Consider the following 25,326-nt stretch of genomic DNA (forward strand, 5'->3'; position numbering starts at 1 on the left):
AATTGCAGACCGCGGTATCACGTGCTGCAGTCTTCCGGTGACGTCAGCGGTCCAATGACAGGAAGTTCAAGTTACTTCCGGTTTGTGTGGAGCGCTGCGCCTTCCCGTTTACATGTGAGGATATAGTGACCCACAGACAGTTCCTCGTCCTGGAGTGTGTGCAGGTGTGAATGGTGCATACATTGCCTATGTGCGTAAATGTGTCCCTCTGGAGGTCCTGTACATGTGGGTGTTTGAGGGGGCAGGTTACTAGGGTTAATGCAGAGCTAAGAGCTGTGTTTTGTGCTGACAGGATGGAGGTTCACAGACAGGAGCTCTATACCCCTCAGCCGGAGGGCGCCGTTGTTATGCCGACCCCGGCCACTCACGATGAAGCGGATTTGGCGTTCAGGGTCTACAAGATGCTGGATGGGAACGAGGCCTTTAGTAACGTGTCCGAATTCCACCTTGTGCCCATGCAAGGAGAGGACGGTGCCATCATTGGTGTTCAGGTCACTGGCATTCAGCAAGGAGGTGACAGTGAGGACGGCGCCCTGTACACACAGGTCTTCGATATACACGAATTAGAGGACTCCCCACACCTCCGGGGTGATCCCCCGCACCAGGCGAGCGAAGAGCCCTGTGCGAATGTTACTGAAGAGCAGGCAGTGGCCCAAGAACAAGGCCAGGTAGGCTGAGACCTGTAGAATATCAGGAACCTACAGCACTACATCTCCCAGTATGCCCTGACTGCAGCTGCCAGGACCTTTTGGGAGATGTAGTTTCAAAGCAACCTTTAAAGGGGTTGTCCAGGACATTGAAGAGTAACTGAACTTTCTACCTGATTTTTCATATTTAAGGGGGCATTTGAATTGCCTGCAGATTGTTGAGGGTTTACGTACTGAGACCCCCACTGATCGTACAATAGACACCCCGCAAAGTGAGCAACAATGCCGTCATTAGTGCTCATAGCGGCGTACAGATTCAATAGAAAGCATGTGCTTCAGGACCTGGACCCCCACCGATCTGCAGCCTACCCTAGCACCTGCTAAATATGAAGAATCAGAAGAAAGTTTAGTTACTCTTTAAAGCATCACTCCTGCTGTTTTTTTTATTTCAGCGCTGCAATGGTGCCACTAACGTCAGTTCCCTGATCCAAGTCTTATACTTACCAGTTACTATCTTCAGTTTTTCCCAGCGATGCTCCGTTGCGGCATCTTACGGCCCCAACTTCTGATTGACCGTAAGTCAAAGGTAGCAGTCACAAACCCTCTATATAAGTCTATGAGAGCCTTGTTCTGGCCTCATAGATTTACATTGAGTTGTGACTTCCGGATCACCCAGAAAACATTGGAGAGATCCGGCTGGTCACAATCTGCAGGAGAGGACCGGAGCGTCACCGATTAAAAGATGAAGGCGGCAGCTGGTAAAGACAAGACTAGGGGCAGGGAAATTAGATTAGTGGCACCACTGCAATAAAAAAAACCCGCTGGAGTGGTACTTAAACCATTAATGACTTATCTATAAGGATACATCGGTGTGAGAAATATCCATGGCCACTAAGCCATGTACGTGACTGCTGCCCCTAACATCTTTTATATCTAGCCACCGCTGGAGCAATTATCAGCTGATTCATAGGGCTGCCAGGTGTCTAATTTGTGACTTATCCCACAGATAAGTTGTATAGTCCTGGACGACCTCCTTTTAATCTCAGCTAATCTTTTGTAAAATTACTTTATCTCTTGGAGGATGTACCTCAGGAGACTGACACCACCATGGAAGAAATGACTGCAGAACCTCAAGCAATGGCAGAACCAGTACAGTCAGTGGCAGAGACGCCTGTAGCCACAGAGAATACCGGTATGGGTGTAGTGTATCATGGCAGACAATATCCTTTCTGCTTCTCTATTTAATACCAGAATGAGTGATTATAATATTTAGAGGAGTGTCCAAAAATTATCCTGTTTCATTTTGTAAGAGTATGATCATTGTGCGCCTCCACTGATCCTAAGAGCCGGCCTGTACCCCATTCATGGTGGAGATGCCACAATATACCACATAGTTTGTCATAGGAAAAATGGCTTTGATTTCCTTATTTTACCATCCATCTCTTGTCTACCAGAAATGAAGACTATGTACAGCTGTGGAATGTGTAAGTTCAGCTCCTGTAACTTGGTAGCAATGAGGCGACACATGCGGAAACATTCAGACAGACACAAATGTAAGCTGTGTGAGAAAACGTTTGCCTCTTCTACGGAACTGCGGCTTCACACCAATGTCCACATGGGTACGTAAGGCAGCGACACCAAGTTTTTCTCTGTTTAGAGACTGGCTTTTTCTTCAAAGCATTAAAAAGGCGGTGTATTGCTAGGATATGCTGTCACTTTATGGTTGATGGAAGTCTGATTTCTGACACTTGTCGATTTACTATTTACATGTGTTAAAGGGAACCTGTCAGCAGATTTTTACATATGGAAGTAGTGCCATGGCTGGAAAGGCACTTGTCCCCCAAATGAGTGTGATACTTTATTTTGTGGAGATCTGATGCACCAGGGCATGTGCAGTCAGGCTGGAAGTTCTCTAGTGGCACGTCAATGCATTTGGCTCCTTCCAAGTGCACTGACACTTCCAGAGAACTTTCAGCCTGCTTTTTGCATATGGCTGCTTCTTTACTGACTGGGAGGAACAAGCACCTATACTGCCATATTATTTGTACTTCCATATGTAAAAATGTGCTGACAAGTTCTTTTTATTAATCATGCAGTGAAGATTTATTATATTTTTATTCATAAAGTCTTGTTGTTCAAAGTGTATGTCAGCATGCTGTGCCGAATGCTGGTGGACCCGCGGGCTCTGTCATTATTCTCGCTGTTGGATCTTCAGTCCCGTTCTCTATACAGAGAGTCTCAAGGCTGACAGATTTCTGGTTTTGGCGCATGGGCAGCTGAAATATGTGACATTTATTAAACATTACATGCGCTGTGCACAAATCGAAAGCAGGTGTATGGAGCGGGCTCACTGTGTGAGCATGCCCCATACCTGGCAAGTGATGGCTGTGTGTTACAGCCAAGACCTGCCTCTAACAATCTGCGATTTGTTAATCTGTTAAATACCGCTGTCAAACTCTGACAGCAGCATTTAACATGTGCTGGCATAGCATATGTCATGTCCCTGACTTTGATGCGGGCTCTGATGCTCAGCCTGCATCTTTCCACGCACATGATGGCTGATTTAATTAGCTGTCATGTGCCTTTAACAGCTGTGGGTTGATCGGAGCTCTGACAGCGGGATTTAACACGCCATCCGGAAGCACGTTATTCCGGGTGCTCCTGTCACGTGATCGCGGGGCACCGATGGGTTGTTGTGACAGCTCGAGGTCTGCTGTAAACCCCTGTGCCTATCATTATGAACCTACTGTGAATGCTGGCTCCTGGCCGGCATTCATAGGAGATTGTAATTTCTGCTATACATAGCAGAGCTGAAGCCCTGCTATGTATACTATGATCGCAGCTTCAAGTCTCCTTAGGGGGACTATTTAACCCCTTTACAGCCTGGGGCGTAATTGTCGCCCCCTGTTCAGCGCGGGCTCCAGCGCTGAGCCCGCACTGAACCAGGCACATGTCAGCTGATTTATACAGCTGACATATGCCCGCAACAGCCGCGGGTGGAATCGCGATCCACCCGCGGCTGTTAACATGTTAAATGCCGCTGTCAATCTCTGGCAGCGGCATTTAACAGCGCTGCGCCGGAAGTGCGTCACTTACCCCGCCCATCGGTGACCCCGTGATCGCGGGTCACTGATGGGTGGGCATGACAACCCTGGGTCTGCAGCAGACCCCAGTGGTTGTCATGTACTGATCGCTATGAGCGCCACCTAGTGGTCGGCGCTCATAGCACAGGAGCATTTCTGCTACATAGAGGTGATCTGCTCATCACCTCTATGTAGCAGAGGCGATCGGACAGTTGCTGCTCCTAGTCTCCTATGAAGACTATAGAAGCAAGAAAAAAGTGTAAAAAAAAAAAAAAAAAAAGTTTTTTAAAAAATATAAAAGTTTAAATCGCCCACCTTTCGCCCCATTCAAAATAAAAATAAAAAAAAACCACATACACATATTTGGTATCGCCACGTTCAGAATAGCCCGATTTATCAATATAAAAAAAAGAATTAATCCGATCGGTAAACGGCGTAATGATAAAAAAAATTCTAAACGCCAGAATTACATTTTTTGATCGCCGCAACATTGCAATAAAATGCAATAATGGGCGTTCAAAACATCAGATCTACCCCAAAATGGTATCAATAAAAACTCCAGCTCGGCGCGCAAAAAATAAGCCCTCACCCAGCCCCAGATGCCGAAAAGTGGAGACGCTATGGGTCTTGGAAAATGGCGCCTTTTTTTTTTTTTTTTTTTTTTTTTTTTTTTTTTTTTAGCAAACTTTTGAATTTTTTTTTCACCACTTAAATAAAAAAGAACCTACACATGTTTGGTATCTACAAACTCTATGAACGCAGCGATACCAAATATGTGTGTGGTTTTTTTTTTATTTTATTTTGAATGGGGCGAAAGGGGGTTGATTTAAACTTTGAGATTTTTTTAATATTTTTCAAAACATTTTTTTTTTCACTTTTTGCATGCTTCTATAGTCTCCATAGGAGACTAGAAGCAGCACTTGTCTGATTGCTTCTGCTACATTGAGGTGATGAGCAGATCACCTCTATCTAGCATAAATGCTCCTGTGCTATGAGGGCCGACCACTAGGTGGCGCTCATAGCGATCAGCTCATGACAACCACTGGAGTCTGCTGCAGACCCAGGGTTGTCTTGCCCATGCATCGGTGACCCACGATCACGTGACGGGGTAAGTGATGCGCTTCCGGCGCGGCAATGTTAAATGCCGCTGTCAGAGATTGACAGCGGCATTTAACATGTTAACAGCCGCGAGTGGATCGCGATTCCACCCACGGCTGTTGCGGGCACATGTCAGCTGTAAGAATCAGCTGACATGTGCCCGGTTCAGTGTGGGCTTAGCGTCGGAGCCCGCTCTGAACAGGGGGTGACAGCCTGGTGTGTACTAATATGCCACAGGCTGTAAAGTGGTTAAAAATGTGAAAAAAATAAGTTCAAATCACCCACTTTTGCCTCATTGAAAAAAAAAAAATACACTTATTTGGTATCGCTGTGTTCAGAACTGTGCGATCTATCAAAATATAATATAAATGAATGCGATCGATAAACAGCGTAATGAGAAAAATTGAAATACCAGACCTACGGGGGGGCTTTGCCTCCGCAGCATTGCAATAAGAGGCGATCAAAGCATTGTATCTACCCCAAAAATGGTATCAATAAAAATGTCAGCTCAGGGCGCAAAAAATAAACCCTCAACCAGCCCCAGATTTAAAAAATTGTAAAAGCTATGGGTCTTGGAATTTTCAGAATTTTTTTTCCATCATTTAAATAAAAAAGTATACATGTCTAGTATCTGCGTATTCGTACTGACCTGGGGAATCATACTGCCAGGTTACTTTTATTGTATAGTAAATATGGTACGTCAAAAAAAAAAAATTGTGGAATTGCCCTTTTTTTTTTTTGCAGTTTTCCAGTACACTATATGGCAAAATATTCAAAAGTACAATTCGTCCCGCAAAAAACAAACAAACAAGTTCTTATACAGCCATATTGATGGAAATCTATAAAAGCTATGGCTCTTGGAAGAAGGGGAGAAAAAAAAATGGAAAATGGCCATGGCGTGAAGGAGTTGTTGCCGTAGCCTGGCGACTCCTATTCACGAGCAGTGTTTACCTAGGCCAGTCAGCTCCACAGGGAACTGCAGCACAGGTCCGGTGTGACGGGTTGTCGTTAAAATACAATCTTGTGTTTCAGGAATCAAACCTCATAAGTGCAGTGAATGTGACATGGCGTACAGGACTGCTGCAGATCTCCAGAGACACACCAGGTCTGTACATGACCTCGAGAAACCTTTCCAGTGCTGCTACTGTGATTATGCAAGTGTTGAGGTACGTGCACTACGGCTCTGAGCATTGTGTGTATTCATTATGAAATCCTTTTTATTTCTAGTGTATTCTCCAGTTGTTTTCACAGACATTGTTTCCTGCTTCCATTGGGCTTATATTATAAATCTACTGTACATAATTCCATAGAGAACAAGTTGGAGCTGCTTCATCCACACTTCAGTTTTTCTCCTATCCTTCTTCTATGGCCCCACTATCAGTATTTGGTCAGTATTCGGTCAGTATTTTTTCTCAGGAGTGTGAGACAAAACCAGGAGTGGGTGATAAATGCAGAATTGGTGACTTGTTTCTATTATACTTTCCCTCTGATTATTCCAATCCTGGTTTTGGCTCCCACTCCTGAGAAAAAAAACTGACCGAATACTGATAGTGGGGCCGTGGCCTAAGAGACATAATTATTATTATTTTTTTTTTTTTTGCTCTTTGAGGCAATGTTTTTGTTGATACCATTTTAGGGTAAATATGATGTTGAACACCTGCGTTGTTGTGGTGGATGAAAAATCGTAATTCTGTCTTTTTGAGAGATATATATTTTTTTTTTTCCCTTGTTGCGGTGTTTACAGATTAGGTCATTTTTATGCTTTAATAGACTGGGCTTTTACAGGTGTAGGGATATCATATATATATATATATATATATATATATATATATATATATATATATATATATATATATATATATATATATATATATATATATATATATATATATATATATATATATATATATATATATATATATATATATATATATATATATATGTGTGTCTAATTTTGGTTCTAGACATTACGACAATGAATTTTAAACAATTCAGATGCAGTTGAAGTTCAGACTTTCAGCTTTCATTTGAGGGTATCCACATTAACCGGTTCCCGACCGCCCACTGTAGATAAACGTCGGCGCTTGCTGGGCTCTGTGCAGCGCCGACGTTTAAAAACGGTGGGTGGTCTCGCAGCGCTCAGGACCCCCAGGGTCCTGCAAGCGCTGTGATTCCGGTGCAAAGCGTTAGCTCTGACAGGGGACATCATCGGGACCTGATTGGATCAGGTACCAGTGATGTTAACCCTTTGCTATGTTCTATATGCCGCGATCTATAGTGATCGTGGCATATAGAAGGAGGAGAGGGGGTCATCTTACTTACCTCTCCGACGACCCCTGATAGCTTCCAGGACCTGGGGTTGCTATGGCAGCTGGAGGTCACATGACCGCCTCCAGATCTGCCATATATGGTGTCCTGCCTGGCTCAGCCTGCAGCTGAAGCCAGGTAGGAGACTGACTGTGAAACAGTCAGCGAAGATCTCATGTAATGTAATACATGTCTATTACATTACATGAGATCAGTGATCAGAAAAATAAAAATTAATGTCCCATACAGGGACTAAGTAAAAATGTATAAAAAAGTTAAAAGTTTTTAAACTGTTAAAAAAAAATCACAAAATAAATAAAAATAAATGAATAAAATATTAAACCAATAAATCCGTATATTTTTACAAAACCAAAAAAAGTACACATATTTGGTATCGCTGCGTCCGAAACAACCCGAGCTATAAAACTGTCACACTAATTAACTCCTTCTGTGGCACACCGTAATAAAAATAAATAAATAACGGGGCAAAAAAATATGCTTTTTCATCATATCGCCAAACAAAAAGTGGAAAAAAATGCGATCAAAAAACAAAATGGAAATAAAAATGGTACCGCTGAAAACGTCATCTTGTTCCACAAAAAAAAGCCGCCATACAGCTCCATCAGCCAAAAAATAAAAAAGTTATAGCGCTCAGAATAAAGCAATGCAAAAAAAATATTTTTTTCTATAAAATTGTTTTATTGTGTAAAAGCGGCAAAGCATAAAATAAATACAGTAAGTGTAGTATCGCCGTAAACGTACTGACCCGAAGAATAACGCTGCCTGATCACTTTTACCACACGCAGAACGGCATAAAAAAAACCTCAAAAAACAATTCCTGAATTGTTTGTTTTTGTTAATTTTACCTCCCAAAAAACGGAATAGAAAGCGATCAAAAAATGTCACGTACCCAAAAATGGTACCAATAAAAATGTCAACTCGTCCCGCAAAAACAAGCCATCACATGACTGTCGGCCGAAATATGGAAAAATTATAGCTCTCAAAATATGGTGATGCAAAAACTAGATTTTGCAAAAAAAAAAAGCGTCTCTTAGTGTGTGACAGCTGTCAGTCATAAAAACCCGATATAAATCTGGTATCTCTGTAATCGCACCGACCCGAAGAATAAAGTAATCTAATCAGTTATATCACACTAGGAACGGCATAAAAAATAAATAAAACCAATTCTTCACCTGCTACTGATTTGTTTATTATGTCTCCCAAAGATCGCAGTAAGGCTCTGCCCACATTTATCCTGCGCTCTGCGCTGAGCACTTACACCAGAGTTTCCGTGTAAATCTCTGAAATATGTGATTCAGACAGAACCCATGACGGAAGATTCCCTGTAATGAGGCAGATATAGGCCACTGTGGATGCAGTCTGCCCTGTGATCCCACGGTGTCATTTGTTTTAGGCGTGCATAAAAGTGCGGTTGGCTACAGTTTTGTGCACTTCAGAAAAAAAGGACACCGCTAAACAGAGGCCAGACGGAGTCCAGAGTAACTCTGCTGCCTCATTATAGTGAATGGATCCTGGAGGGGTTTCATCTGAATTACATCACTTGGAAATTTAGATGGAAACCCCGATGTAAGTTCTCAGCCTAGAGCGCCGGATAAATGTTACGTAAAATGTTCCCAATAAAAGCTTCAACTCAGTCCTCAAAAAAAGCTAGTCCCCACTCAGGTCCGTCATCTGTTAAAAATATGACTTCCAAGTTACTGGTAGCAGAAAGGCTCTGGAAAAGCGAAATGGCCCTTGCCCCCCTAAAGAAATTCAGAAAATTTTGTGCTCCCAAATCCAAATGCCTATTCTACAATAATTTGTTCTCCAATTGTCAAATAGCGCTCCGTCCCCCCGTATGGCTGAGCGGTACGATACAGCCACATATGAGGTATTGCCACTTTTAGAAGAAATTGTGTGACACATTTCGGCACCATTTTTACCCATTGCCCTGTGTGAAAATGTAAAATCTGAGGGTAAAACATTTTTTTGTGGTAAAAATACAATTATGCTTTTTTCACTGCCCAATGGTATAAATTAAAAAATACTCACTACTTCCCTAGATGAATTCCTTGAGAGGTGTAGTTTACAAAATGGGGTCACTTGTGGGGGTTTCTGCTGTTTCGGCATGTCAGCGACTCTTCAAATATGACATGGTGTCTGCTGCCTATCCCAGCCAACATAGCCCTCCTTTCTCTTCCGAACCCTGCCGTACACCAAAGCAGTGGTTTCCCCCCACATATGGGGTATCGGCGTACTCAGGAGAAATTGTACAACAAATTTCATGGTGCAATTTTTCCTATTACCCTTATGATAATGCAAAATTAAGGGATGAAAAACGTTTTTGTGGGAAAAATGTGAAAATTTTATTTTTACAGCTCAATATTCTAAACTTCTATGAAGCACCTTGGGGTTCAAGGTGCTCACCACACATCTAGATAAGTTCCCTGAGGGGTCTAGTTTCCAAAATGGTGTCACTTGTGGGGGGTTTCCACTGTTTAGGCACATCAGGAGCTCTCCAAACGCAACATGGCGTCTGCTAATTATTCAGACAAATTTTACATTCAAAAAGTCTAATGGTGCTCCTTCCCTTCCGAACCCTGCAGTGCGCCCAAACAGTGGTTTTCCCTCACATATGGGGTATCAGCACGCTCAAGAGAAATTGCACAAAAAATTTTGGGGTCCATTTTTTCTTGTTACCCCTGTAAAAATAAAAAAATTGGGTCTAAAGTAACATTTTTGTGAAAAAAGTTGAATGTTAATTTTTTTCTTCCACATTCCAAAAATTCCTGTGAAGCACCTGAAGGGTTAATAAAGTTCTTGAATGTGGTTTTGAGCATCTTGAGGGGTGCAGTTTTTAGAATTGTGTCACTTTTGGGTATTTTCTGTCATAAAGACCTCTCAAAGTCACTTCAAATGTGATGTGGTCCCTAAAAAAATGGTTTTGTAAATTTTGTTGGAAAAATGAGAAATCGCTGCTCAACTTTTAACCCTTATAGCTCCCTAACAAAAAAAAATTTTGGTTCCAAAATTGTGCTGATGTAAAGTAGACATGTGGGAAATGTTATTTATTAACTATTTTGTGTGACACATCTCTCTGATTTAAGGGCATGAAAATTCAAAGTTAGAAAATTGCAAAATGTTCAAAATTTTCGCCAAATTTCCGATTTTTTTCACAAATAAACGCAAGTTATATCGAAGAAATTTTACCACTATCATGCAGTACAATATGTCATGAAAAAACATTCTCAGAATCAGGGGAATGCGTTGAAGCATTCCAGAGTAATTACTTCATAAAGTGACAGTGGTCAGAATTGAAAAAATTGGCCCAGTCACGAAGGCAAAAGCAGGCTCTGGTGCGAAGTGGTTAAAATTGGATGAAGGGTTTAGGAGTTTCAGCTCCTTAACATGTGCCGCCCTGTTTTTAAAGGGACCAAAAGTAATTGGACAATTGACTCCAAGGCTATTTCATGGGCAGGTGAGGGCAATCCCTTCGTTATGTCATTCTCAATTAAGCAGATAAAAGGCCTGGAGTTGATTTGAGGTGTGGTGCTTGCATTTGGAAGGTTTTGCTGTGAAGTAAACATGGCGGTCAAAGGAGCTCTCCATGTAGGTGAAACAAGCCATCCTTAAGCTGCAAAAAACAGAAAAAAACCATCTGAGAAATTGCTACAATATTAGGAGTGGCAAAATCTACAATTTGGTACATCCTGAGAAAGAAAGAAAGCACTGGTGAACTCATCAATGCAAAAAGACCTGGGCGCCCACGGAAGACAACAGTGGTGGATGATCACAGAATAATCTCCATGGTGAAGAGAAACCCCTTCACAACAGCCAACCAAGTGAACAACATTCTCCAGGAGGTAGGCGTATCAATATCCAAATCTACCATAAAGAGAAGACTGCATGAAAGTAAATACAGAGGGTTCACTGCATGGTGCAAGCCACTCATAAGCATCAAGAATAAAAAGGTTATACTGGACTTTGCTAAAGAACATCTAAAAAAGCCAGCACATTCTTTGGACAGATGAAACCAAGATCAGCCTCTACCAGCATGATGGAAAGAGAAAAGTATGGCGAAGGCGTGGTACAGCTCATGATCCAAAGCATACCACATCATCTGTAAAACACGGTGGAGGCAGTGTAATGGCTTGGGCATGCATGGCTGCCAGTGGCACTGGGTCACTAGTGTTTATTGATGATGTGACACAGGACCGAAGCAGCCGAATGAATTCTGATGTATTCAGAGCCATACTGTGTGCTCAGATCCAGCTAAATGCAGCCAAGCTGATTGATCATCGTTTCATACTACAGATGGACAATGACCCAAAACATAAAGCCAAAGCAACCCAGGAGTTTATTAAAGCAAAGAAGTGGAATATTCTTGAATGGCCAAGTCAGTCACCTGATCTCAACCCAATTGAGTATGCATTTCACTTGTTAAAGACTAAACTTCAGACAGAAAGGCCCACAAACAAACAGCAACTGAAAACCACCGCAGTGAAGGCCTGGCAGAGCATCAAAAAGTAGGAAACACAGCGACTGGTGATGTCCATGAGTTCCAGACTTCAGGCTGTCATTGCCAACAAAGGGTTTTCAACCAAGTACTAGAAATGAACATTTTATTTACAATTATTTAATCTGTCCAATTACTTTTGGTCCCTTTAAAAACAGGGTGGCACATGTTAAGGAGCTGAAACTCCTAAACCCTTCATCCAATTTTAATGTGGATACCCTCAAATGAAAGCTGAAAGTCTGAACTTCAACTGCATCTGAATTGTTTTGTTTAAAATTCATTGTGGTAATGTCTAGAACCAAAATTAGAAAAATGTTGTCTGTCAAAATATATATTGACCTAACTGTATGTATATATAGTACAGACCAAAAGTTTGGACACACCTTCTCATTTAAAGATTTTTCTGTATTTTCAAGACTTTGAAAATTGTACATTCACACTGAAGGCATCAAAACTATGAATTAACACATATGGAATTACATACTTAACAAAAAAGTGTGAAACAACTGAAAATATGTCTTATATTCTAGGTTCTTCAAAGTAGCCACCTTTTGCTTTGAAAACTGCTTTGCACACTCTTGGCATTCTCTTGATGAGCTTCAAGAGGTAGTCACCGGAAATGGTCTTCCAACAATCTTGAAGGAGTTCCCAGAGATGCTTAGCACTTGTTGGTTCTTTTGCCTTCACTCTGCGGTCCAGCTCACCCCAAACCATCTCAATTGGGTTCAGGTCTGGTGACTGTAGAGGCCAGGTCATCTGGCATAGCACCCCATCACTCTCATTCTTGGTCAAATAGCGCCTTACACAGCCTGGAGGTGTGTTTGGGGTCATTGTCCTGTTGAAAAATAAATGATGGTCCAACTAAACGCAAACCGGATGGAATAGCATGCCGCTGCAAGATGCTGTGGTAGCCATGCTGGTTCAGTATGCTTTCAATTTTGAATAAATCCCCAACAGTGTCACCAGCAAAGCACCCCCACACCATCACACCACCTCCTCCATGCTTCACGGTGGGAACCAGGCATGTAGAGTCCATCCGTTCACCTTTTCTGCGTCGCACAAAGACACGGTGGTTGGAACCAAAGATCTCAAATTTGGACTCCTCAGACCAAGCACAGATTTCCACTGGTCTAATGTCCATTCCTTGTGTTCTTTAGCCCAAACAAGTCTCTTCTGCATGTTGCCTGTCCTTAGCAGTGGTTTCCTAGCAGCTATTTTACCATGAAGGCCTGCTGCACAAAGTCTCCTCTTAACAGTTGTTGTAGAGATGTGTCTGCTGCTAGAACTCTGTGTGGCATTGACCTGGTCTCTAATCTGGAGCTGCTGTTAACCTGCGATTTCTGAGGCTGGTGACTCGGATAAAGAAGCAGAGGTGACTCTTGGTCTTCCTTTCCTGGGGCGGTCCTCATGTGAGCCAGTTTCTTTGTAGCGCTTGATGGTTTTTGCAACTGCACTTGGGAACACTTTCAAAGTTTTCCCAATTTTTTGCCATAGAAGACACAAAGTAAAGTACTTTTCATTTCTTAAAGTAATGATGGCCACTCGTTTTTCTTTACTGCTTTTTTTCTTGCCATAATACAAATTCTAACAGTCTATTCAGTAGGACTATCAGCTGTGTATCCACCAGACGTCTGCACAACACAACTAATGGTCCCAACCCCATTTATAAGGTAAGAAATCCCACTTATTAAACCTGTCAGGGCACACCTGTGAAGTGAAAACCATTTCCGGTGATTACCTCTTGAAGCTCATCAAGAGAATGCCAAGAGTGTGCAAAGCAGTCATCAAAGCAAAAGGTGGCTACTTTAAAGAACCTAGAATATAAGACATATTTTCAGTTGTTTCACACTTTTTTGTTAAGTATATAATTCCACATGTGTTAATTCATAGTTTTGATGCCTTCAGTGTGAATGTACAATTTTCATAGTCATGAAAATACAGAAAAATCTTTAAATGAGAAGGTGTGTCCAAACTTTTGGTCTTTACTGTATGTGTATGTATGTGTATATATGTATATATGTGTGTGTGTGTGTGTGTGTGTGTGTGTGTGTGTGTGTGTGTGTGTGTATATATATATATATATATATATATATATATATATATATATATATATATATATATATATATATCTTTTAATTTTTGAGTGCAAAAAGTAAAAATTTAATGTACATAATAAAAGGAATACATTAAATTAATAATATAAACTGTTAAATGTTTTAAAAATATGAGAAATATTTTTTTTCATATACCTGTGATTGTTCAGTCGCTTCTGCAATGTACTGCAATACAGCAGTTTTGTTGTATATAGCAAGAATCACGGGCTGGCTTTCATAGGAGTACATTTATGAGGCATACGTGTCTTCAGCAGACCCTCGGCTGTCATATGCACCAATTGACAGCAGCATTTAACAGGTAAACAGATGAAGGCGGAGCTCCACGTAAGGCTGTTATTGGCAGATGATGGCTAAGCAACACAGCTATCATCTGCTGTTAAAAGATGCGGCCTCCGCTTGTGAGCCTGCATCAAAGTCAGTGAGTCCACGTTGGGCGTACCAGTGCGGCCAACATCGATAAGGGGTTGAAAGAAATTGATTTGATGCTAATGTCTTTTCAGGCGACTAGGATGAAAATTCATATTCGCTCGCACACTGGCGAGCGCCCCTTCACCTGCACTCTGTGTTCTTTTGCCTCAACTGATGCCTTCAAACTGAAGAGACATATAAGGACGCACACAGGTCTGTGACAGTGAGTCTTATAAGAATTTACTAATAAAAATTTGTTAAACGCACATTTCAAGATCAGATCTCCATGTAACATTGCAGTAAATGGAACAGAACACAAAGTAGACCTTAGTTTAAAAGCCCAAGATCGTGATTGACCGCATTCTTGTGGTACTCTATCACAACCCTCTCAGAAAAGAGAGCGCTTCCTTCAAACCTGAAGACTACTGCAAGGGTTAGGGATAGGCTGCCTCCCCCTGCCAAAGATTTGGGAGAGCTTCTTTTGCTCCTGAAACCCAAGGAGAGCAGAGAGCCTCAGCCTAGATCTGTTCCTTCAAGCATTTACAGGGAAGTGAGAAATCTCACCTCCCATCTTAGAGAGTCCTTGTGATCCACTGCTACATATATTTGCTGCTGTTCATCAGATCTATGCTTGGATAAATGACTTGTGAGCTTGTTCTACGGGCGGTAACTCCAGGTTTTGTAAAGTCACTGGAGAAACCCTTCTTTTAACATGATGTAAAAATGGCGGTCACAACGATGGCAGAAACAATTGTATGCAATTATTCTACAGCTCTAGATTTCCATTTCTAGCCGCAGCATAGCAGGACTAAAAAATATGATACTCCCTGCTTTCTTCCAGGGGAGAAACCATACTTGTGCAACTTCTGTCAGGCCACGTTTACACAGAGAAACAGTATGAAGATGCATATTTTAAGGAAACATACAGAAAATGTACCCAAAGAACGTTGTCCCATCTGTAATGCTTCCCTGTTTGGGAAAAACGACGTACGTAAGTACTTTCACCAGCCGTCTGTGTTTTGTCCGGGCTCTCTTTTCATCAGCAAAATATTACATTATATGGGGGGGGTACAGCTTTTCATAATGTCTGCTCCATATTGGTAGCGGGGAACAATAGCTTATAGCAGCTTATCTGCCAGAGTACAAGGTTCTTGTATGTAGATGCCTTCTTTTTTGGATTCCAATACAGTATTCGAATATTTTATGACTTTTTTTTTTTTCCATTATGGATTTTCGGAAAGCCACTTTTTAAGTCCACATTGTAAACACTTTATGCAGAGGTTCATATCCGCAAGCAGCACTCCTACCTGGAGACCCCGATAAAGTGTCGCTTCTGCCCAGAGACTTTCCACGAGCGCTACATCTTCCGGCAGCATCAGCAGAGTCACAGAAATAAGAGACAAGGAAACCGAGCTGGAAAGGCCAGGGACAGGAAGGTGAGGCTGAATACTATATCCTATGGACACTGTTATTTAGAGTGGATAGAATAATTTTTTTTCAATGTTTACGTTGTTCTTGACTTGTGTATTTTCTAATTTTGCTTTTCCACTAGGGAAATGCCAGTATGGATGAGCGAGATGCAGAAGCCGGGGCGAAAGAAAATTGTTTAACGTGGAAAATTCTCCCCGGCAGTGAGGAGACGCAGATGTTTGTTAGTCTTGATGGGAACGAGCAGCCTCGCACTGTGACAGAGCTGCACAGCATCCCCATGCAGGCAGAGGACGGAAGCATCGTGCAAGCGTTGGTGGTGCAGAGCACTGAGCAGTTGGACGCTGCAGAGCTTCATGCTCAGGTGTATGAGCTGCAGGATCTGGGGGACGTTCTGCAGCCGCTAATGGAGCAGCACTCCGCATCCGGGTCTATAGTTATTGCTGTGGACGGCACCTTGGATCAGTCTATACTGACTGAACATGAGCAGGTGTGTTAATGAGCACTGAACAGACATTGTGAGATATGTCCTAACTGTGAAGCTCTGCTTATAACAGAAGCCACAGATGACAAGCATAGTCAGTGCCTGATGGCTATATTAACTTGTAAAGGGATTGTCCACTTTTGGGGACAATTTTATTTAATTTTTTTTTAAATCGATTTATTGGTAGTTGAAACAAATTTTTGCAATTGGGTTTCAGTAAACATTTTGCACTATTTGTCTTCTATGGCTGCAGAATGAGTTACCTGAGAATCCTTCAGTGAGCTCATCCTAAGGGTGCAGTCAGACGGCCATATTACGAGAGAATTGCATCGAAACTGACTGGCTGTCGGCTTTCCTGACCTGAGCGTAACAGTATGTATTTCTATGCAGCTGTCAAGCTCAGGTCAGGAGAGCCGACGGCCAGTTCGAGGATTTTGATGCAATCCTCTCACGAGTAATATGGCAGTCTGACTGCGCCCTAATAGTGTGACAGGGAGTTTGTAACTTCCATCTGTCTTTTTCAGAGCTCTTCTCGGGTGATTTATTACCACAGACCTCATCAAAGTTGAAACAGTCTGTAAAAGCCAACTGGTGCAAATTTTTTTTTTTTTTTTTTATGAAATCAAGTCGAAAAAATTTAGTTTTTATTTCTTTTTAGTACCCAAAGTTGGACAACGCCTTTAATGAAGTCAGTCAGATTCTGGAAGGTGTTTATGGTGTAGGAAGGAAATATGGCACCGCACGCATGTTAACCTGGGAATAATTTTATTTCTATAACGCCAACATATTCCGCAGCACTTTACATTACAGAGGGGACATGTACAAACAATATCAGATATTTTGGAGTAACACATTCACAATTAACCCCACAGACGATTCTGTGTTTTCCTCCCCTTCTTCCAAGAGCCATAACATTTTTTATTTTTATTTTTTCCTGTCCACATAACCATATGAGGGCTTGTTTTGTTGTACTTTTGAATGACACCATTTATTTTAGCATGTGATGCACTGGAAAGCGGGGAAAAAAAATTGCAAGTGAGTTGAAATTGCAAAAAAAAAAATCAATTCCACAAAGGTTTTCATTTACCATGTTCACTATATGGTAAAATTGACCTGGCAACATCATTCTCCTGGTCAGTTTGATTATGCAGATCGTATTTTTCGGACTATAAAACGCACTTTTTTCCTCCAAAATTTTGGAGGAAAATGGGGATGCGTCTTATAGTTCGAGTGTGGGGGGATATATTATCTATATCCCCCCCCCCCCCCATTTTCCTCCAAAATTTTGGAGGAAAAAAAAGTGCGTCTTATAGTCCGAAAAATACGGTATCTATGTACGTGTATATGTAGAAGTGTGTGTGTGGGGGGGGGGGAAGCGGCAGAGGAGCGTGGGGAGCAGTGAATATTCATTCTCCTTAATAGCTGGCACACAGTGTAGCTGCAGCGCAGCTGCTGCCGGGCATTCGCGTGTGCCCGCTATTAAAGGGCATGAATATTCACCCTCTCTCCACGCCCATGGGCGTGGGGAGCAGTGACTTTTTCAGCAGCTGATCTCACCTTGTGAGCTGCGCATGGCAGTGACGCCATGTGTGGCTCACATGGCGAGATCAGTTCGGGCCGACAGGACGCTGCGCTGGAGGAGAGAAGAGAGGTGAGTAGGAGTGTTGTGGTTTTTTTTTTTTTTTTTTTGTTAGTTTTTTTTTTTATGTGCAGCGTGTTGGAGAGTAGGGGGGCCGTGCATACCAGGGTGGGGATGAGGGGGGCCGTGCATATCGGCTGTTAAAGGCACATGATGGCTGATTAAATCAGCCGTCATGTGCGGGGTAAGATGCGGGCTCGGCGTGCGAGCCCGCATCCAAGTCAGGAACACAAGTTTTGTCGTAGATATAAACACTGGATTGGTGCTTTAAGCAATAGACGTGAGGGCCCTGCACACAGGAGCTTACAATCTAGAAAGATTCCCGAAAACTATAATGGAAACTATGTATAGAGGCTAATAACGCGAAGGACAATGTAGATAAAAAAAGCACCAGCAGGATGGGTTGTAATGATGTAACGTATGACTTCTCTTACCCCAGTAGACAAGTGCCAATGTGGTACATCACAGCTGTAATTATCTCTCTGCTTTTTACTTTAAAGGCTGAGAACCAAAACACCGATTCTCAGGGCACAGCAGGTCTTCCCATAGCCCCCCCGACCAAGAGAAGGAGGCTTCAATTTATTAACCCTGAAGATCAGATCGGTATGTCAGAGTCTTAGCCATATATTCATCTAACACAAATTCTGGCTGATAGAATTCATTGACCCGAGATATTGTTGTACGTGGAGTCCATTATATTTTATATAAAGACTACATATAATTTAATGTAAGCGCACGTGCACACATAGTATCACAGAGTACTCCAGTGTTTTCAATGCAGTTATCATGCACTGTAATTGTAGAAGACACACAGAATCTTAATAATTCTGCGCTACTGCTCCATACACAGGCAGCCATATAGAGAAGACATCACTGTTGTCTCTGCAATATAAAACCTGTTATTTATTCCTGACAGAGGTGAAACTTCATCGATGTAAAGATTGCGACAAATCTTTTTTCACCGGTCTGGAGCTCGCAAAGCATAAAAAATCACATAAAACAGAAAACCTGTTCAAATGCCCGTTTTGTGATCACGAGACCGCAGAGGTGAGTAGTGGTGACATTTTTTTTTTTTTTTTTTTTTAATTCATTTTTTGCCTTTTTTTTTTTTTTCTTTTGTACAGTAAACAAAAGTATTTAAGAGGTGCCATTAATCTAAGTTCCCTGACCGTAGTCTTATAATTACCACCTGCCGTCTTCAGCTTTCCCGCGTCGCCATATTGTGACCACAGCTTCTGACCGACTGGTAGTCAAAGGTAATGGTCACAAGCTCTCAGTGTAAGTCTGAAGACCTCGTTCTGGCTCTCATAGACTTACATGGAGTTGGGACTTCTTATCTGCCCAGCCAACACTGGAGCGATCCGGCAAGTCACAAACTGCTGGAGAGCGACCGGAGCAGCGCTGAGAACAGATGAAGACAGCTTGTAAGTATAAGACTAGGGGCAGGGAACTCTAGATTAGAAAGACCACTCAAGCAGGGAAATAAAAAAAACAACCCGCTGGAGTGATGCTGTAATAAAAAATATGATATTCCTATGTTATCACGGCCGATATAACTACCTGCACTGTCTGACAAGCAGATTGTCATTTTATAGAAGGAAGTGTTTGCTGGAATCAGACTGTCTCCTCATAACACAGATCACGATGTTTAGGATGAGCCTCGGTCATATAGAAAGATTCCCCAGAAGTTTGTGCGATATATTAGCAATTTGATTTTGCAGATTCCTGATACATTTTGCCCCTGCCTCATCACTTTTAGTAAAAATGGGAAAAGTAGAGAAGTGCTGTGTAACTACATCCCCAACTGACTTGGTGGATAGCTTCCCTCTTTGCCCACTGGTGTGCTATAGCAGCTTCCCGGGTGTGGCTGCAGCCCTGGAGATCTGTTTTGAGAATCCTTCTGGTCCCCTGATTACCAGAATATCTATCATAATGCTAAAAGAAAAGATAAAGTACCAGGGCATACATATAATATGTTGTGGGCACATTGCGTCATGCTAGTGCACAGACTGGGGCGCTGTAGGTGCATCACTGCATTGTAATTATGTGGTCTCCTCTTTAGGCAGAAGACCTGGTCATACATATAGAAATTCACAATGATTACAGACCTTTCCATTGCGATCAGTGCAACTATGCCACCACAGATGCCTTCAAGCTGACTAGACACAAGAGGACTCATACAGGTCAGTAAAGTAGGGGAACATAGAAGCATGCAGGTTAAAACACTTCCAGCAAGATAGAACTATGGTATTCTCAGCCTTTAAAAAGTCAAAAGAAGACTGATTATTACACTCTGATATTCAAGCTCCTGTGATACCAGGAGAGTGATGCCTTACCGGATCTTTTGAGTTTTGTGCATTTTTCATGAGTGATGACACTTTGTTCTCCTTAGGTGAACGTCCATTCTCATGTTCCGTCTGTCAGATTACGTTCACCCAAAAGTCCACTATGGAAATGCACGTTCTGCGGAAACACACAAAAGAGCTGCCCAAGCTACACTGCCCCCTGTGTGACACCGTCCTGACCGGGAAGGTTGGCCTAAGTGAGTATCTTAGTCATCATTTATCAGGAACTTTAGTTATAAAAGCAGAATATTGTATGTTGGGAGAACACAGAGATGATCATGCATTTAATAGGTTCACCCAGAGGTCTGACCATTATTTTTGTATCGTGGCCACCACCTGCATTATCGCCTTCCATTTTCAGTCCTGATATTCTTACATTGTGACCTATTTTGCAGAGATTCACATTCGCAAGCAGCACTCTCAAACGGCGTACGCACTGAAGTGTCGCTTCTGCCCGGCCACGTTTCATGAGCGCTTTGTCTTGAGACAGCACCAAAAAGTCCATCAGAAAGAGAAGACTGCGAAGTCTAATGTGCCCAGGATCAAGAGGAAAGTGGTGATGAGAAATGTGAGTGTGAAGACTGTTAGATTGCTTGATTACTTTGTTTCTGGGGGATGTATTTGCTGAGGTGCCGCAGAAAGTATTGACTAAGCAATGATGAGATTTTGGTGCAGATGATGTGCACCACCCTAGATTTACCGAATTCCTCAAGCTGAGTGATAGATTTACTGGGGACAGCATATGATAACGGCCAGAGAAATGGAACAAGTTGGCCCTTCTGATAATGGGGAATCAGAGGTGAGGGCTGCGTCCTATGTGTATAGTCATTCTATGCTCTCTACTATCGGGTTATATAAAAGGAGTCCTCATTCAGTACTTGTAACTAAGACTGTAAAGAATATTTTGCTGATCCCTCTAATTTCAGAACAATAAATCGAGTCTGCTGGAGAATGAATGGAGCCCGGAACCACAGGAAGAGCAGTTTGCCTGGCAGGTGGTCCCAGCAGAACAGGAGGCTGAGGTCCACTTCCTCATCAGCGGTTCGGAGGAGATTGAGGCACTGTCTCAGTATCACGTCCTCCCGGTGCACACTGAGGACGGCAGTATCATTGGCATACAGGTGGCAGGACTGCAGGAAGTGGAGCAGGTAGATGCTGGCACCATCCACACGCAGGTGATTTTAAGGAAGGACGTCTGAGGGAGGGAAAAAAAAAGTGTGAAATCTACCAAAGTTTGGGGTCGTCCTGTGCCCTGGATATCCGGACTGGGTTGCAGGCCTGGCACCCGTCCAGCAAGGAGCTGGTGATCGACGCTATAATGGGACCTCTGCTAAACACATTCCTAATTCTGATGCCAGAGGGCGACAGTGCCAGAGATGAGAAAGTTTTGTTATTGAAAAAGAATTCAATTTTAAGGCGTAACAAAGATTGGACAAGAATGAACAATAAACCTGAGGAGATGAAGGGTTAATGGGTCATAGATTAGATCCAGAGAGGATATGTTAAAGGTTACTGATTGGTAATTGTGTGCAGCCCATGCACAGAAGAGCAGTCACCGGGGTGGATTTTGCAGGAGCCGATGCTTGTAGTGATGGAGTGCCTCAGGCCCCACAACCACATACCAAAATTGCAGTTCTTGACCACGCGGCTCGCCGCTGCTACATGTATGGCCTCCTGACTGACTAAGGGCTCATCCAGTTGCCTATGAAATATCGATGTGAGAATGGACTGCAATGCACGGACTGTCCGCTTATCCCCCTACTCAACCGCCTCATGTGCCTATGAGGCTGCTGAGCTCTGGTCAGGAGATCTGAGGACCCTCCATGCATCGCGGTCCGTGCTCGCTCCTAGTTTCTTGGACGTCTGCATGAGCCCTAATATTCATTATGTTTAATACGTGTCCTCTCCTATTTATATTGGGTTCCTTATTGAGTTTCATCATATGAGAAATTGTGTAACTTTCCTTGTGCCTCAGCTCCTCACTATTTTCAAGGTACCTAATTACTGGTTAGATCCAAAGGCTGAATAGTCTTGACCTGGCACTTCCTTCATCTGAGGGTTTGTTACAGTTTTATCCAGTCTTGACAATCTGATGTCATGCAGGTTTGCTGGTAGCGTATTTTTCGGACTATAAGACACACACTTTTTTTCCTCCAAAATTTTGGAGGATAGTGAGGGGTGCGTCTTATAGTCCAGCTGTACTGTCCGGCTGTGGATGGTAGGGGAGAGCGGCAGAGGAGCGGGTCACAGGAGGCCGGAGCTGCCTAGTGAGACTAACACTGCCTGCTGTTAAAAAGGAATATTCACTGCTCCCCTATTCTCCTTAATAGCGCGCACAGTGTCAGCCGCCGGGTCCTACAGAGGCTGCGGCTAACATTGTGCCCGCTATTAAAAAGCATGAGTATTCACAGCTCTCCACTCCCATGGGCGCTGAGAGTAGTGAAAATTCATTCTCTTTAATGAACACATGATCGCCAAGCCGCTACAGGAGCCGGCGGCTGACACTGTGCGCGCTATTAAGAATGAATATTCACTGCTCCCCACGCCCATAGTCCCAGCGTGTAGAGCAGTGAATATTCCGTCAGCTGACCTCAGCGGGTGAGGGTGCATGGCAGTGACATCATGCGCTGCTCACGCGCTGAGATTAGCAGCTGGCATCAGAACAGGACACAGCCTGGAGCAGAGGGAAGGTGAGTAGAATCCTTTATTTTCTTTTGTGTGTGATGGGGGTGGGAGTGCCATGCATCCTGGGATGGGGTCCACGAATAACAGGAAGGGGGGCCACATACACCAGGATAAGGGATATCCGTACAGAATTGGGGGACATTACCCCTATAACATTGTCAGCAGCAGACCCCCTCCCCTATAACAGTGCATCATGACCACATTTTTTGCTTCATTTTTTTTTCTATTTTCCTCCTCTAAAACCTAGGTGCGTCTTCTAGTCTGAAAATATGGTACATATATTAATTAATATAGTGACGTGATTTCCTACATCATGGCCAGGACGGGGTTTCTGTCCGTGCATGTAAATAAGAACATTCTCAATCACTATTAGCAAGCCGAGATCTTGAAGATGGTGAAGAATGAAGCACAAAGGTCTATTAGATGGCTGCAGAACGTCTCATAATACACGGATTGGGCTACACAAGACTGGAAGGACCCTATTCACTGAGAGGTGGATGTCAGACATTGGGATCAGTCTTTCTATCTATGGGACAATGTGAGAAACGCTCCAGCAGCAATAACGTTATATTAGATGATCAGTCAGTTAAATAATGGCAGATTTTGCCAGGCACAATCTAGTATGACTATCATAATGCATGTGCATAGGGTTACCATCCTAGGGCTGCTGGCAGAGCATAACCATGTCTTATGAGCTGTTGTCTTGATGTCCATTTCTAAAACTACGTTGCATCTGATTTCTGCAGCAACAACATGTAAAGGCCTTCAGGTAACTGTGTAATGCAGATGAAGGAACATCAGAAACATCTGGGATTTACCTTTTCTAGGGGTCGACATTTACACATTTACCTGAATGTTGTGTTCCCAGTGGTCATCTTAAGTCAGTGCCTTTATTTTAATATGAAGCTATAATGGCGAAACATTTCATATGATGACAAGCCGAGCAGTGCTCCACTTAACATCGCAGTGTGCAATATTTCTGTTTCCATGTTCAATAAAGGAATTTGGAAAAGCGGAGCCTTGTTGCGAGTCTGATTTACCCGCATCTTCCTTTATTCGTAAGAGAAATGTGTAGCGAAAATCGTATGCCTTGTGCCATATCTGAAGATTTCAATAAACATAAAAAACTGACCGTCTCTTCCAAAACAAGAAATAGGTGTGAACAGGTGCTTACTAGGATCAGCTACCTCCATATACAACTAACAGACATAGCAGCACTCTGCAATGCTAAGTATGAGGACATGAAGTATATGAAATTTGAATAGCATTACTGCTCTAGAAAATAGAAATAAATGAGAAATCTTAGCGCATAAATTGGCCAATTCATGTGTACCTGGTAGCCACGTTAAGGCGTTTGTCAAAATACCAGGACCCTACCAATGTGAACTCTCTAAGAGACATAAGTCTGCTTGTGTGTGGGATAATAAGATCCTGCTGCAATTAAAACTGCCTGTGGCATAGAGGCGGAGTGCTCAGTCAAAGCTTATACATAGAAACAGAAAAACTGACCAGCACTTCCAAAACAAGAAATAGGTGTGAACAGGTGCTTGCTAAGAGCAGCTACCTCCATATATTTTGAGAAACGCCTTAACGTGGCTACCAGGTACACATGAATTGGCCAATTTATGCACTAAGATTATCCTATCACCCATGACAGCACCTACAACGAGAGAGGGGATCCGCCCTTCCAGGACAGGAAACCTACAGAATAAAAGGGCGGCGCCTCTCCACCACCTCCTTTTGTTTTCCTGTCCTTGAGGGGGAACCTTGTTAAAACGGCGGCAGAAGAAAGAAGAGAAGATTATTCCCAATGGGAGAACCTTAGACTGGCTGACCTGTTGAAGATCCGGATATGACTGAGCGGAAAAGCTGCTGTGGAACTGCGCCCCTATCTGGGTTCGGCAGATCCAGCTCTGCACGTCGGTGAGAGAGCAGCTGTGGACCTGCGCCCCTGTCTGGGGTTGGCAGCTCCAGTTCCGTGCGTCAGTGGCGAAGCTGCTGTGGAACTGCGCCCCTGTCTGGGGTCGGCAGATCCAGCTCTGCACGTCAGTGAGAGAGAGCAGCTGTGGACCTGCGCCCCTGTCTGGGGTTGGCAGCTCCAGTTCCGTGCATCAGTGGAGAAGCTGCTGTGGAACTGTGCCCCTGTCTGGGATCAGCAGCTCCAGCTCTGCACATCAGTGGGAGCACCTGTTGAGCTGCGCCCCTGCCTGGGGGTAGCAGCTCCAGCTTTGATCAGCGCACTATTGGAGGCGCCCCTGCCTGGGATTGACCACCCCAGTATTGCTCAGGCATGGATGGATGGAGAGGAACAGGCCTGTGACTCGTTACAGCCTCCGAATCCGTACAGCTGGTGGTGAGTGATCTTCGTGAATGTTTACCTTGTTTATGGGGCCCTTTCCTTGTTATGGTTACTAGGAAAGGCTGAAGGATGTTGGCGCAAAACTCAAAAAATGGGTGTGTGTGCGCTCTGTAAGACCCCCATCTGGGCCAAGGGCATCGTACTTTAAATTTGGCTTCAGGATGGAAGCTGGACCTTAGACCTCTAGGCTAAAGTTAGCCACATGTCTGGGCC

The 25,326-nt window shown here is 43.1% G+C and overlaps 1 protein-coding gene across 3 annotated transcripts; it reads left to right on the plus strand.

The window, feature by feature from the left end:
* Window positions 1-13: 13 nt before the first annotated feature.
* Window positions 14-23,769, plus strand: LOC141272221 (uncharacterized). Of its 3 annotated transcripts, none has more exons than XM_073682695.1 (15): window positions 14-114; window positions 293-668; window positions 1,728-1,839; window positions 2,102-2,266; window positions 5,861-5,994; window positions 14,266-14,386; window positions 15,015-15,164; window positions 15,452-15,609; window positions 15,726-16,091; window positions 18,225-18,327; window positions 18,641-18,771; window positions 19,787-19,907; window positions 20,117-20,266; window positions 20,465-20,637; window positions 20,996-23,769. In XM_073682695.1, coding segments are annotated over exons 1-15 (2,535 nt in total). In that variant the 5' UTR covers window positions 14-112; the 3' UTR covers window positions 21,269-23,769. The 3 variants fall into 3 exon arrangements, with proteins under 3 accessions (XP_073538796.1, XP_073538797.1, XP_073538795.1); XM_073682696.1 differs by having other exon boundaries at window positions 37-164; XM_073682694.1 differs by having other exon boundaries at window positions 54-190.
* The last annotated feature ends 1,557 nt before the right edge of the window (window positions 23,770-25,326 follow it).

This window comes from Phyllobates terribilis, unplaced genomic scaffold, assembly GCF_046119375.1.
Source record: "Phyllobates terribilis strain yellow unplaced genomic scaffold, ASM4611937v1 Scaffold_5__5_contigs__length_657084704, whole genome shotgun sequence".
Lineage (NCBI taxonomy): Eukaryota > Metazoa > Chordata > Amphibia > Anura > Dendrobatidae > Phyllobates > Phyllobates terribilis.

Excerpts from the sequence above, each read along its gene's own strand:
- LOC141272221 (XM_073682694.1), top strand. The coding sequence starts at position 171 with ATGGTGCATACATTGCCTAT. Across the intron at positions 191-292 it reads ATGGTGCATACATTGCCTAT|GATGGAGGTTCACAGACAGG; the intron begins GTGCGTAAATGT and ends TTGTGCTGACAG. Across the intron at positions 2,267-5,860 it reads TCACACCAATGTCCACATGG|GAATCAAACCTCATAAGTGC; the intron begins GTACGTAAGGCA and ends CTTGTGTTTCAG.